This window comes from Octopus sinensis, linkage group LG6 (assembly GCF_006345805.1).
Source record: "Octopus sinensis linkage group LG6, ASM634580v1, whole genome shotgun sequence".
NCBI lineage: Eukaryota > Metazoa > Mollusca > Cephalopoda > Octopoda > Octopodidae > Octopus > Octopus sinensis.
In genome coordinates this window covers 5,457,286-5,469,785 of record NC_043002.1, presented here as the reverse complement: position 1 = coordinate 5,469,785, position 12,500 = coordinate 5,457,286, and the positions used below count along the sequence as shown (strand labels likewise).

At 39.8% G+C, this 12,500-nt stretch overlaps 1 protein-coding gene across 2 annotated transcripts in view; it reads left to right on the top strand.

The window, feature by feature from the left end:
• LOC115213017 (C-type mannose receptor 2-like) overlaps positions 1-12,500 on the top strand; it is a 261,506-nt gene that overhangs the window by 155,724 nt on the left and 93,282 nt on the right. For both annotated transcript variants that reach the window (XM_029781915.2, XM_029781914.2), the window contains exons 11-13: positions 3,448-3,564; positions 7,361-7,468; positions 9,391-9,549. In XM_029781915.2, coding sequence (XP_029637775.1) covers positions 3,448-3,564; positions 7,361-7,468; positions 9,391-9,549 — 384 coding nt within the window. The remainder of the gene's footprint in view (positions 1-3,447; positions 3,565-7,360; positions 7,469-9,390; positions 9,550-12,500) is intronic.

The following is a 12,500-nucleotide window of genomic DNA, read 5'->3' as shown; positions in this document are numbered from 1 at the left end:
TAAACCCATTGTCCTGTCAGATTTAGGTGGATTGATCGGTTCTGGGTAAATCTGCGACCCCTTTCGGGTGAATTAGAGGTCGTTCTAAACACCCCTTGAGGAAGAGGAGGAGGAAAGAAGTGAGAAAGATAGAGTAGGGAATCTGAGAGCAGATAGAGATGATATTAGCAGTGAGAGAGGATGAGGGGCAGAGGAGGACAGGCAGAGAGTATGGCAGAGCTAAGGGAGAGAGTGAAGGCTAAGAGACAGATTGAGAACAGAGATAGGCAGTTAGGGCTGAGAGCAGATAGAGAGGGTATAAGCAGTAGAGACAGATTGAGGGGTAGTGATAGAGGGACAGTTTGGGATTCGGTCGTCAAAGAGGACAGACGGATTTTTGGAAGTCAGGGCATGTTGGGATGCGAGAGCTTGGCAGGCTGGAGCTGGCGGCACAAGAGGGGATATATACAGAGGAATATGTGGTACGGAGAGAGATGAGGTGCAATATGGGACACTGGCGATTCAATTAGGAATTAAGGTATTTGATTATGTATGATACGTGTCACGATGTAAAGAGACAGTGAAAAGAAATGAGACAGTGAAATGAACAATGTGAATTGAGTAGAGGACTTATCGATGTGTCGATTATCGAGTTGTGGTATTTATGTTCAGAATTGTGTTGATACATGTTACAAAAGAAAATAGAAATGAGATTGTAAAGACTTTAAAGAACTGTGACGTTATCTGTGATGTGTTTTGAAATAGAACTGTGTTTTCGGACGTGTACCTTTGAAATGCTGATGTATTGACCTTGTTGTGTCTCCGGACTGTTATATTGTATCTGCATGTTGTTAAATGCTTTGATCTGTTGTGGAGATGTATTGAGTTGTCACGTGCATGTTTCCTTTAAATGTATTCGATGTGTAACAATTGATTGTCATAAACTAGTGTTAAATGTAAGCCAGTTGTTGCCTTGCCGTTTGTGTCTCTCTCGGTTGCCTCTCGGTATCTCTGTGCTGCTGCGGTTGTTGTTGTTGTTGTATCTCTCCTCTCTCCTCTTTGAGTTTCCGTGGCGAACTTGCCCGTTCGGGCGAGCGGCGACGTCGGGTGATTCCGTAACACAGTAATATAGAAATCTAGCTGCTTTGTTATTGAAGACCTTCTTTTCAAGGAAGTTAACAAAATGCTTGAAAAACTGGTCGTAGGTTTGCGAGAGATTTAGGGAGTAAGCTGGGTGAGGTAGCATTTCGTAGCTCGTTTCGTTAAATTTTTGCAGTCTTTTACAAGGCATGTGGTCGAGTGTTGCCAGGTAGAAGAAACAATATTTTTCAGTTGACCATTGCTGGATGTAAACATTGTAGTTGTGATGCATTTTGTCGATTTCCTGCTAATGCTTTCATGCTATGGTGGGTTCACCGAGATTCAAATCATAGTCATGGAGGATTTCATTTCCCTACTGCCAAATTCGGACTATAAGGTTCTTTTGTTGCGGCTTCGGTTTGGAAAGTTTTTACGCTTTACATTACAATCCAACCACGGCGTAGAATGCCGTCAGTTGTCAAAATCCATTTCGTCGCATGTTACACAATAATAAAAACAGGGTGATTTTTGTTGCAACAGAAGCGTAGAGCTTCATTTCATGCACTACACGGTTATCAAACCTTTTTAAACATACCAATTTGCTATAAATGTCGAACAAATGTTATATGGTCAACGTTTAATTTTTCTGCAACCTCTCGAGTTGTTTTGCATGGGTCCGCTTCAATAATAGCCCTTAATTAGTTGTTGTCAATCGTATAAGATCGTACACGACCGACTTTATCTTCAAAGCTCTCGTCTCTAATACAGTTTTTTAAACCAGGTTAAGCTGTACGTTTGTTGTCTCTTGAACGCTTCACTGATAAGGGGAGCAGGTTCTTCTGCTTTATGTTTCATTTTGCACTCAATAAAATCGTTCGGATTTGTTTTTTCCATCTTTAAATTGACGACCTAAAATCAATACGAATAAGCAGTAAAAGCAAATCTGCAATAATAAATCAATAAAACGAAATCTGCCCTTAACCCTTGGTCTACCAGAGAACATGTATGTCACTAATTACCAACTTGGCCCAATGGACCCAATATTTTTCTTTTAATTAAATTTTATTCAAACCACCACTATTTTTTAGCTACATTATATATGCTATCAGGTGAATGAAGAATTACTGTTTCTCACAAATTTTGATAAATAAATACAGCTTACAGAATATATTATAAATTTTAAAAATTACACGAATATAGAATTACCGTTCTTCATGGCAGTGAATGCAGACAACATTGGAATATTCTTGGCAAACATGGATATTACAATTCTTACATGTAGTACGTGTTTTCCTGTCTTTTTTGGGGGCCACACAAAGAACATCTTCCCTTTTTCTTTGGCTGAGGAATCTCAAATGAGATTGAAGATCGTCTTTTCTTATTTGGTTGAGAAATGTAAGCGGAACTAGAAGATTGTTTGTCAGATCCTAGTTTAGCATTAACTCCAGCAAGTTCCTTTCCTAACTGAATTAAGCACTGTCTTCTCTTATCTTCAAAGCTTTACAAGTGAAGCTATTTAGCAACATTGAAAGCATTCACTGCACTTATATCAATCATGTCGTAGAATATAACCATAGGCCATCTTCGAGCCATTCTTTTGCAAGCGCATGACCTTACCATCTTATCTGGGGTATCTACTCCTCCTTTTGTTTTGTTGCAACATGTAATAACTTCAGGTTTATTTTCAGCACTTTTTGAATCAATTGAAGGCTGAGAGTGAATTGTACTCATAAATATGACAACATAATTTTTCTTGGGACAATAAGATAGGATCATAGAACCCTTTTGAAATTTAAATATTGTGCTGCTGCTGATTTCTCTTTCTTTTCCATTTGTGAAAGCACTTGGAAGTTCCACTCTGTTCTTTTTAACTGTTCCAACTAAAGGAGTTTTCTTGTTCTCAAGCCAATCCTAGACTTGGAAAAATATTTATCACAAGTTATATTGCGACCAGTATTTTCTTTTGCTAGGTCTTCAACAACTCTTGAATTTTGATTTGACGCTGTCCCTTTTACTGGATCTTTTCCAGTAAAAGGGACAGAGACAAATCAAAATTCATCCTGTGTAAAGAAAAAGAGAATATATCATGCAATCCATAAACTTGGTGAAAAATCCCCATACGGTAGTGTTAAAGAAATTCTTCAAATCTGAATACATGCAAAAATATTGATCGTTCAAGTAAAGTCCTTCTTAGGAATGAACTTCACTCAAGATACCGAAATGTCAATATTTTCGCATCCCACAGCATAAAAATGTAGCGAATTTTGCATCACTAAATGATTTTTTTCCAACACAGACTACAACTAGTTTCCCTGAACTGTTTGTTTTTCTTCTTTTGCTCATTTTTTTGTCGTTTTCTTTTTTGATATTGTTATTTTTACTGTGCAGTTGATATGGAGGGAAGACCAGAATGGGATAATGGTGAGAACGTAACTTTTACCAATTGGCCCTTAAATGGAAAACCAAGAAAAACGCATAATGCGCGATGTGTTCACATCAAAACAAGTAAGTCAAAATGATTTTCTATCCCTTTTTTTAATACAATATGATATTACTAGCACTGTGTGTAGTCAATGTAATGTAGTCATATTAAAGCAAAAGATTAAAAAAAAACAGACCCGTCACCCACTTGTCAGAGCATTTTTCTCCCACCATATGGCACCAAAGTTATCATAATCTCATCGTTTGCTGTCACTAATTTATTTCATTTCATTTATCTTAGGCATTACTTCAAGGAATAAAGCTCCTGTCTGAGGCGATTTCTGGATTCAGGGCTCCTGTCTAGGTTTACGGACTCCTAGTGAAAACCACTAGAGTATCATGTTGGCGTCCGGCAGGAGATAATTTATGTATCATGTCTAGATGTGATCTTTACTCTTGGTTGGTAATCACCTAGAGAAGGTGTCTCATTCTAAACACTGATTGGAAGTGAACATGTAATGCAGTGACCCGTATATTAATGGTAAACTTCATAATTGATTACTCCAGTGTTCAAATGCCTCAGGGAATTAAGTCTGGGAACGAGCTGTTGGATCTGAACTGAGGTTGCAAAATTAATGAAAATAAAAAAAAAACAGCCGTCACTGACATATGAGTATGATCTAAAAACACGTACCATACTCTTGCTAACTATTATAGATGACGATGTAGCCGCTGGCAGACAGGGACACCCTCTTGGTCCCACCCACTCCTTGTCCCTGTGAAGCATTGGGGATGTGATCTCAGCAGGTTGGGAGAGCTACTCAAGCACTCGGAGCTGGACCTCATTTTTAGTTGAGTAAAGTGGGACAACCCGAAGAGAAGCGCCTTGCTGAAGGACACACAATGCACCGCACGGTCTAGGAATCGAACACACAGCCTTATGATCGTGATCGCAGCACTGGTACCGGATCACGTGGCTTCATACTGAATGATATCATACACTGATACAATATAGCCAATCAGTGAGAATCCACTTGATCGCTCTGTTAGAATTAGCAGCTAAATCTCTCTCAAACAATACCCCGACACCTTACAGGTGTATAATGTGGTCATATACATCGATCTTGTAAAGATAAAATGATAGAGGGTTTGTTGTTTCATCGGTAAGATGAAATATTACAGATACCTGTTTCGAATCCTTCCAAGTGGGTCACTTTTCTATTTATTTTATCAAACCTTAATGTTTCTAATATTTATGTCTAAATAAAAGATTGCCACAACAAGCTTTATACCAGAATGCAAGACGCGATGGTCACGATTATAATGCATTTGATCCCAAGTCTGCTAGATCTGAGTTCACCTGGGCCTAAACGACAACAATGACAGGTTTAGATGCATCGGTTTGTACGCGTTCAGACACACGCAGGCACAAAAATGGCAGGATGTTATATATGTAATATATATTTCTTTATTGCCCACAAGGGGCTAAACATAGAGGGGACAAACAATTTGAACACTAGGGTCGATGTAATCGACTAGTCCCGCCCCGAAATTGTTGGCCTTGTTCCAGAATGTGAAACCAATATTACCCATCGTGAAATCAATTTGAATCTGTTAGCTTGATTATGACATTATGTATGCGTAAATAGTTCGGTATTTAGTTACGTTCCTTTACATTCAATGTTAAAACTTACACATCCACATTCGACTTTGCCTTTCATCCTTTTGTGGTCGGGAAAATAAGTACTAGTCAAATACTAAGGTCGAATTAATTGACTATAGCTTTCCGTACCCCAATCGCACCCCCATTATAAGAGAAAAACTTTGAGGCTTCGTATCTATGCCACAAAATTGATTTATCCCCCATGCTTGGTGACAAGCAGCATAGAGAGGCTTGGAAACTCTGACATCGAAGGATGCAACATAGTTTCGGTCTCTCATTATAGCTACTTTATTCATGCCTCTAATATCTTTGAGAAAGGTATGCTTATCCCAACTTCCATTTCTGTACGCCTTTGGGCCTAGTTCCCCACCCACCAAAAATTCAACGTATCCAGTTGATATGTAATGATTGTAGTCGCAAACAGCTCCAAAATGATTAAATCTACGCCATCGTTTCACTTTCTAGTTGTATCTCTCTCTTTCTTTGATTTTATTTACATCCTCATATTGTCCTATAGCTTCTTCCTTCTTAGATAAGGTTTTGTGACTGTGGAATTACAACCGTGTTTCGTGGTCTGCTACCACAACAGCTCCCTTATAGGATCCAGTTTAGCTCAAGACATCATCAGGAGGAACCACGTCCGGTTTCGGCCCTACTCCTCTACCGTTTTGGCGTGGCAGGGCCCCCTCTTTCGGAGGTGTCTTCAGCTCTGGTGTTGTGTGCATGTCTTCTTTCTTCTTTCTTCTGTTCCCTGGCCTCTTCGGTGTAGCATCAACGAGTGCCATCGACGCTTGACTGACTTGTCAAATTTTTCCCTTTAAATACCTGCCGTATAAGACTCGTGGAGAAGACTCAAGCACCATTCTTGATTAGCAAATTTTAGAGCCAGATTTTGATTTCAAAACTGTTACAAAAGTGATGTGGGACACAAGTGAATAGAAAAATGGTTAAGTATTCTAGCACTACTGAATAAACAAAACAGAGCGGACGACATACCAGGAAGAAACAGTAGAGAGAGAGAGAGAGAAGAGGAGGAGAGGTAGAAAGAAAAAGATAGAGGAGCTTGGTAGTAAAGCATTAAGAGCAGTGGAGGCGCAATGGCCCAGTGGTTAGAGCAGCGGACTCGCGGTCGGAGGATCGCGGTTTCGATTCCCAGACCAGGCGTTGTGTGGGTTTATTGAGCGAAAACACCTAAAGCTCCACGAGGCTCCGGCAGGGAGTGGTAGCGACCCATGTTGTACTCTTTCGCTCCAACTTCCTCTCACTCTTTCTTCCTGTTTCTTGTCCCCGACTTCCTACGCAACCGTTGAGTCTGGATGTACATTCATACATCCGTCGATGCTCTTGGTGTCAGGGGTTGACCTGCTTTCTCTTCTGTGGGTCTTACGAATAGAAAAGGACCACGTTTCGGACTTCTCCCACAACTGGGACGAAGACCGCTTCGCTCAACAAACAAACAAACAAACAAACAAGCATAAAGAACAATAAGTAGTTCCGTCATCGTCGTCGTTGTCATTGTTGTTTACTTTCACCCATGTGAACTCTGATTGAGCAGACCCGGGACCAAAGACATTCCAGCTGTGACCATCCCGTTAATATTTTTTAAGATATTGTATCTAAAACTATATTAACCCAACATGTCATCCTATTTTTTTTTAAACTGTAGATCAGTGGTTCGCAATTGAGGTCCACATGACCCCTGAATGTCCATACAAGATTTTGGGGGCTCATGCACTCCAGGAGTAAAGTTGGGATCCACAATAGCATTTTAAGGGACCCTGAAAATTTTTTTCTTCAAATGTATGTGTTACAAGAAACAGCTAGGTTTCTTTCTTTAATGTTTACATAGCTCAACATCAATGAGTGTTATTGTAAACCTACACAGGTGAATGGGTGAATAACAAAATAAGAATTTTGAAAGAAGTTTCTATGAAACTAGTTTTTAAACATTGAATGGTTTCGGGGGTTCACCAGAATAAAATAGTAATCAAAGGGGTCCATAAATAAAAAAATGTTTGAGAATCTCTGCTGCCGAATATGACCTGAGGAAGATTAGGCTACTATTTTTAGCAGGTAAGTCGCCCTCCAAGTAGAGTTTTTCTTGTTCGCTCATTATACAACGATGGGGACGAATCTCATAAAAGAATTATTTTCTGAACTTAATAGAGTTTTTTGTTTTTAAATTTAGCTCATTTTATTCTTTATTCTTTATTCCAGATAATGTTGAAGGCAGATGGGTGGTAGATAACGCCTGCTCTCAGGCGAGGGCTTTTGTTTGTAAAATTGCAACAGATGTCAAAGTGAAAGACGTCGCGAAACCCGTGGGTAAATATTTATTTATGTCTTTGCATGTATAAAGAGTATGCCTGCTTCAGTCCCATCAATTCGACACTTATTTCTCAAGTGGGCCAAGCCATTTAGCTCTTTTTTAATCGCTTAATAACAGGAAATGTTGATCAGTATTATAAACCTACAAGTTTTTTTGCACAAAGCCAGCAATTTTGAGGGAGGAGTAAGTCGATTACATCGACCCAATGTCAAACTGGCACTTGTTTCATCGACCCCGAAAGGATGAAAAATAAGGTGAACTTCAGCGGAATTTGAACACAAAACATAAGGATGGACAAAATGCCGCTAAGCATTTTGTCCGGCGTGCTAACAGTTCTGCCGGCTCTCCGTCTTTCTGTCGTAAAAGCGGACAAAATCTACCTTCTGGCGTGCTATATGATTCTGTTAGCTCTCCGCCTTCGTATTGTTTAATAATGATGAATTAGCAAGAATGATAAAACGCAAAACTAAATGACTGCAGACTAATGTAGTATATGGTTTTGTTTTCTACTTTGAGACTTCAAATTTCAGCGTCCAAATAAACATTTACAAGTAAGATGATATATTCTTTTCGGTTGTTAATATTTCTACCAGAGAAAATTATGATCTTCTGCTGGATAAGCACGTTACCTTGCCATACATTGTAGCTTAGCTAGCTAAAAGTCTAGAATTTCAATGAAATTCCTGAGATCTGCAGTTCTGAAAATATACTACGACTGAAAAAAGAAAGGACTGAAGGATTATGACGGAAGCATTTTTGATAGGTCAGTACTTCTAGGGCTGGCCTGATTGTAAAACAACAAAGACAGCATAAAAAGGGAAGGAAGCATTGAATAAATCTAGTCCTGGAAACAAAATGGTGCGGTCACATTTGGGACGCTTTAACACTTAAAAAGAGAAAATCATCAATTTGCGTTTCAAAACCTTTACATGGCAACGGCAATCATCAAAAGAGGTGAATATTTTACGGCCCTTTTTAAATAAATTTGTAAATTTTATCGAGCGTAAGATTATAGTTTTTGTACTTATTTAAAGTGAAAATAAGTATAAAAATTACGCTCAAGGGACAGAGATATTTTTCTTGTTTTTTTTTTTGCCCTTTTGGCACACACATCCATGTAACCCTTTCCCGCTGTTTAAGGGTAATCATAAAGGTTTCCCAATCACAGCTGACCTGGGGCTGCCTGCTGGAGCCAAGCGGCAGCTATTTAAAGGGGAAAATTTAACAAGTCAGTCAGTCGCCGATGACACTCGCTGACGATACATCGAAGAGGCCAGGGAACAGAAGAAAGAAGAAGAAAGAAGACATGCACCCAACACCAGAGCTGAAGACACCTTCGAAAGGGTGGGGGTGGGGGGCACGTCAAAACGGTAGAGGAGTAGGGGCCGAAACCGGACGTGGTTCCTCCTGATGATGTCTTGAGCTAACTGGATCCTATAAAGGAGCTGTTGTGGTAGCAGACCACGAAACACGGTTGTAATTCCTATGGATCTGTAAGGGTCGTATGGATTCTAGTAGAGAACCACTATTCTAGAGATTAAAACAACAGTGCAAATCAGGTTTGAGAAACTATAATCATACTCTACATGTTGAATGATATAATAATCCTTTCTACAAGAGGCATAAAGCCTGAAATTCTGGGGTAGGGACTAGTCAATCACATCTATGGTCAAAGGTATTTCAGACATGGCCATCCCGTCTTTGTTGTAAACATTGTTATCTAAGATTACATTATCCGATGTGTTCATCCAGTTTGAAGATGACTGGATACAATTTGAATGAATCTTTTTTAAAATTTCTTTTCAGCGGATCGAGCTATTCTCGTAAGAATTTTATCCCATTGATTCGCGAGGATGACTGTCGATTTATAGAAACTAAAAAGATGCTCTTTTAATACATTTTTCTTTTTGTTTTGCAGAACATTACAGTTGCGCACCTGGATGGTTTGCCATGTCTAAATACTGTTACAAATTCTTTTCGGCATCTTTAACTTGGCTTGCAGCCAAGATTGCTTGTCAAAAGCACAATGCTCATCTGATCAAAGTTTCGGGGCGTACAGCCATGTCAGTTTTAAAAAGTGAGTACCAATTATTTATATGTTAAAATATTAATAATTGCAAAGCAGTTTATTTGATTGTGAATTTGCCTTTCTATCAAAAATTTACGAACTTCGAGCCTTTACACGGTCGCTGAAATTGTTGATAAAAGGAGTTAAATCTCCTTCACTTTATCACACTTTACAATCTTTAAAATATTACATTGGATAATGGAGTCTGTTTTAAATGAAGACAAGATGGTCGTAGCTGAAATGCCTTTGATTATAAGTTTTCTCGATCAAAACTGACTTCGATCTAAACAATGCCAGCGACGAATATGCACCTAATGGCATTTTTGTGGTTGTGAAGGCAAAGTCGACCTCGGCGGAATTTGAACTCAGAACGTAGCGGCAGACGAAATACCTATTTCTTTACTACCAACAAGGGGCTACACAGAGAGGACAAACAAGGACAGACAAACGGATTAAGTCGATTATATCGACCCCAGTGCGTAAGTGGTACTTATTTAATCGACCCCGAAAGGATGAAAGGCAAAGTCGACCTCGGCGGAATTTGAACTCAGAACGTAGCGGCAGACGAAATACTGCTCAGCATTTCGCCCGGCGTGCTAACGTTTCTGCCAGCTCGCCGCCTTTCTTGTGGTTGTGAAGGGTTTGAAGATGGCTACGATTTTGCTCACTAAACTGGATATTCTACTGTATTTCAATGGAAATGTCATAATGCCAGCTGAGAGGCCATGGGATTGCATGCAACGTTTTATATTTGAACAAAGACAGTTAACTCACAAATAACCAGTTTCTCACGACTAAACATAGATGTAGGTGGGCTGGAACAACTAACAGCTAGTTATCACCGCACACATCAATGAAACGTTGCAATATTTGTGCCATTCCGAAATTCGTCTCTATGTCTCGCTGAACCTGATAGAAAAGGTAGCTAAGCCATTTTTGTATCACGCCTTGCTTTCTTAATAAAGGAATGTGTTGGATAACGTGAGACTGAAAAGAAATATGACGGGGTGGTCGCGCCGAGAATGCCTTTTTATCATAGGTCGATTCGATCAAAACCTAAATAACTGCAATAGCAAAAACAATATTGTGCATATGTGAACAACACAGAGTGAAAACTTCATAAACTCGACAGACACTGGAGCTCGTAATTTCCGCTGATTTTCTTTCTGGAAACCCAAGACATTTTATCACGTAGTTAGGAAGGACGATGGCCGTGAAGCTTTCAGGAACCAAAGACCTGGCTCGAATGCTTGTTACAGAATGGACGTTGCTTAAGACGTTCAAGAACTAGGTTACCAGATGACTAGGAGGTGGAATTAAACTGATTGACGGATTTTCAATTAGTTTATGTCTACCAGCCAAATAGACCATGGAGTGATTTGAACTCAAAAGAACCAGAACAAAACCGAGAAGTATCCGATGGGACGCTTAATAATCCCACCAGGCCACTACCCTTGGTGGTACTTTATTTATCAATCCTGGAATGATGAAATACAAAGTTGGCCTCAGTAGTATTTGAACTCAGAGAGCAAGGAGTCAGAATCAATTTCGCAAAGCATTTTCTCCGTCACTTGAGAAACTCGCCTATTCGCAGTCTAAAAAAAAGTACCATATTTTCTCTTTGAGGTGTTGGTGTTGGTGGGGTTTGACAGCTTGTTGCTGTTGTTGAGCGAAGCGGTCTTCGTCCCATTAGGGGTAGAAGTCCGAAACGTGGTCCTTTGCTATTCGTAAGACCCGCAGAAAAGAAAGCAGGTCAACCCCCCGACACCGAGAGCATCGACGGATGGATGAATGCGCATCCAGGCTCAGCGGTTGCGTAGGAAGTCGGGGACAAGAAACAGGAAGAAAGAGTGAGAGAAAGTTGGAGCGAAAGAGTACAACAGGGGTCGCCACCCCCACCCTCTGCCGGAGCCTCGTGGAGCTTGTTGCTGTTCCTTCTGTTTGGCAGGTTATTGTTGCCATGACGACTACATGTTGGGTTCACAATGAAAGTGGGGCGAGGAAGTAGTGGGGAATGCTTTTTTGGATGCACCGTTCCATCAGGCATCCTCGCCCTCCCTCCAGTTATGACGCCACATAACTCACATTTCTTAATCAAATTCCAACTAATTTTGACCATAAAAAATGGTCACTGGTATTCTTGTATTTCTTTTCATGTTCTCACGAAATGCTCTGATTGATTTTTCTTTCACATACATATGCCGTTGATCCACGTTTAGCTTTTAAAGAAGTCAATTCTTTTCTTGATCTCCCATGAAATTAGTTTTTTATCTAGGAGCCTCTACACGTCCACTCATCCTGCAAGAAATAGCAACCAAATATCCTTCAAATCACTCTCTTCTATTGTCCTTAAAGAGGAATACGTTCAACAATGTAATAATTGATTTAAAAAAAAAAAAGGAAATGGAATGCCAGAACCTGAACAATTTGAACAGTTGCCTGCCCTTTTAGGACTAACCAGGGGCTCATATTTTCAAATCTAATCTAAAAATAATTCAAGAAAAAAATGAAAAAAAGAAACCAGCCAAATGTATATAATAAATTATTTTCATGTTGTTAGAAATAATACTGAGAAATGTTTCTACGGCGCTGATGTAGATCCTACTTCCGGTTTCTACTGGACTGAAGCTATTTTCAACATATACTTGTTACGCAGGAGTGGCTGTGTGGTAAGTAGCTTGTCTACCAATCACACGGTTCCGGGTTCAGTCCCACTGCGTGGCACCTTGGGCAAGTGTCTTCTACTATAGCCTCGGGCCGACCAAAGCCTTGTGAGTGGATTTGGTAGACGGAAACTGAAAGAAGCCCTTCGTATATATGTATATATATGTATGTGCGTGTATGTTTGTGTGTCTGTGTTTGTCCCCCTAGCATTGCTTGACAACCGATGCTGGTGTGTTTATGTCCCCGTCACTTAGCGGTTCAGCAAAAGAAACTGATAGAATAAGTACTGGGCTTAC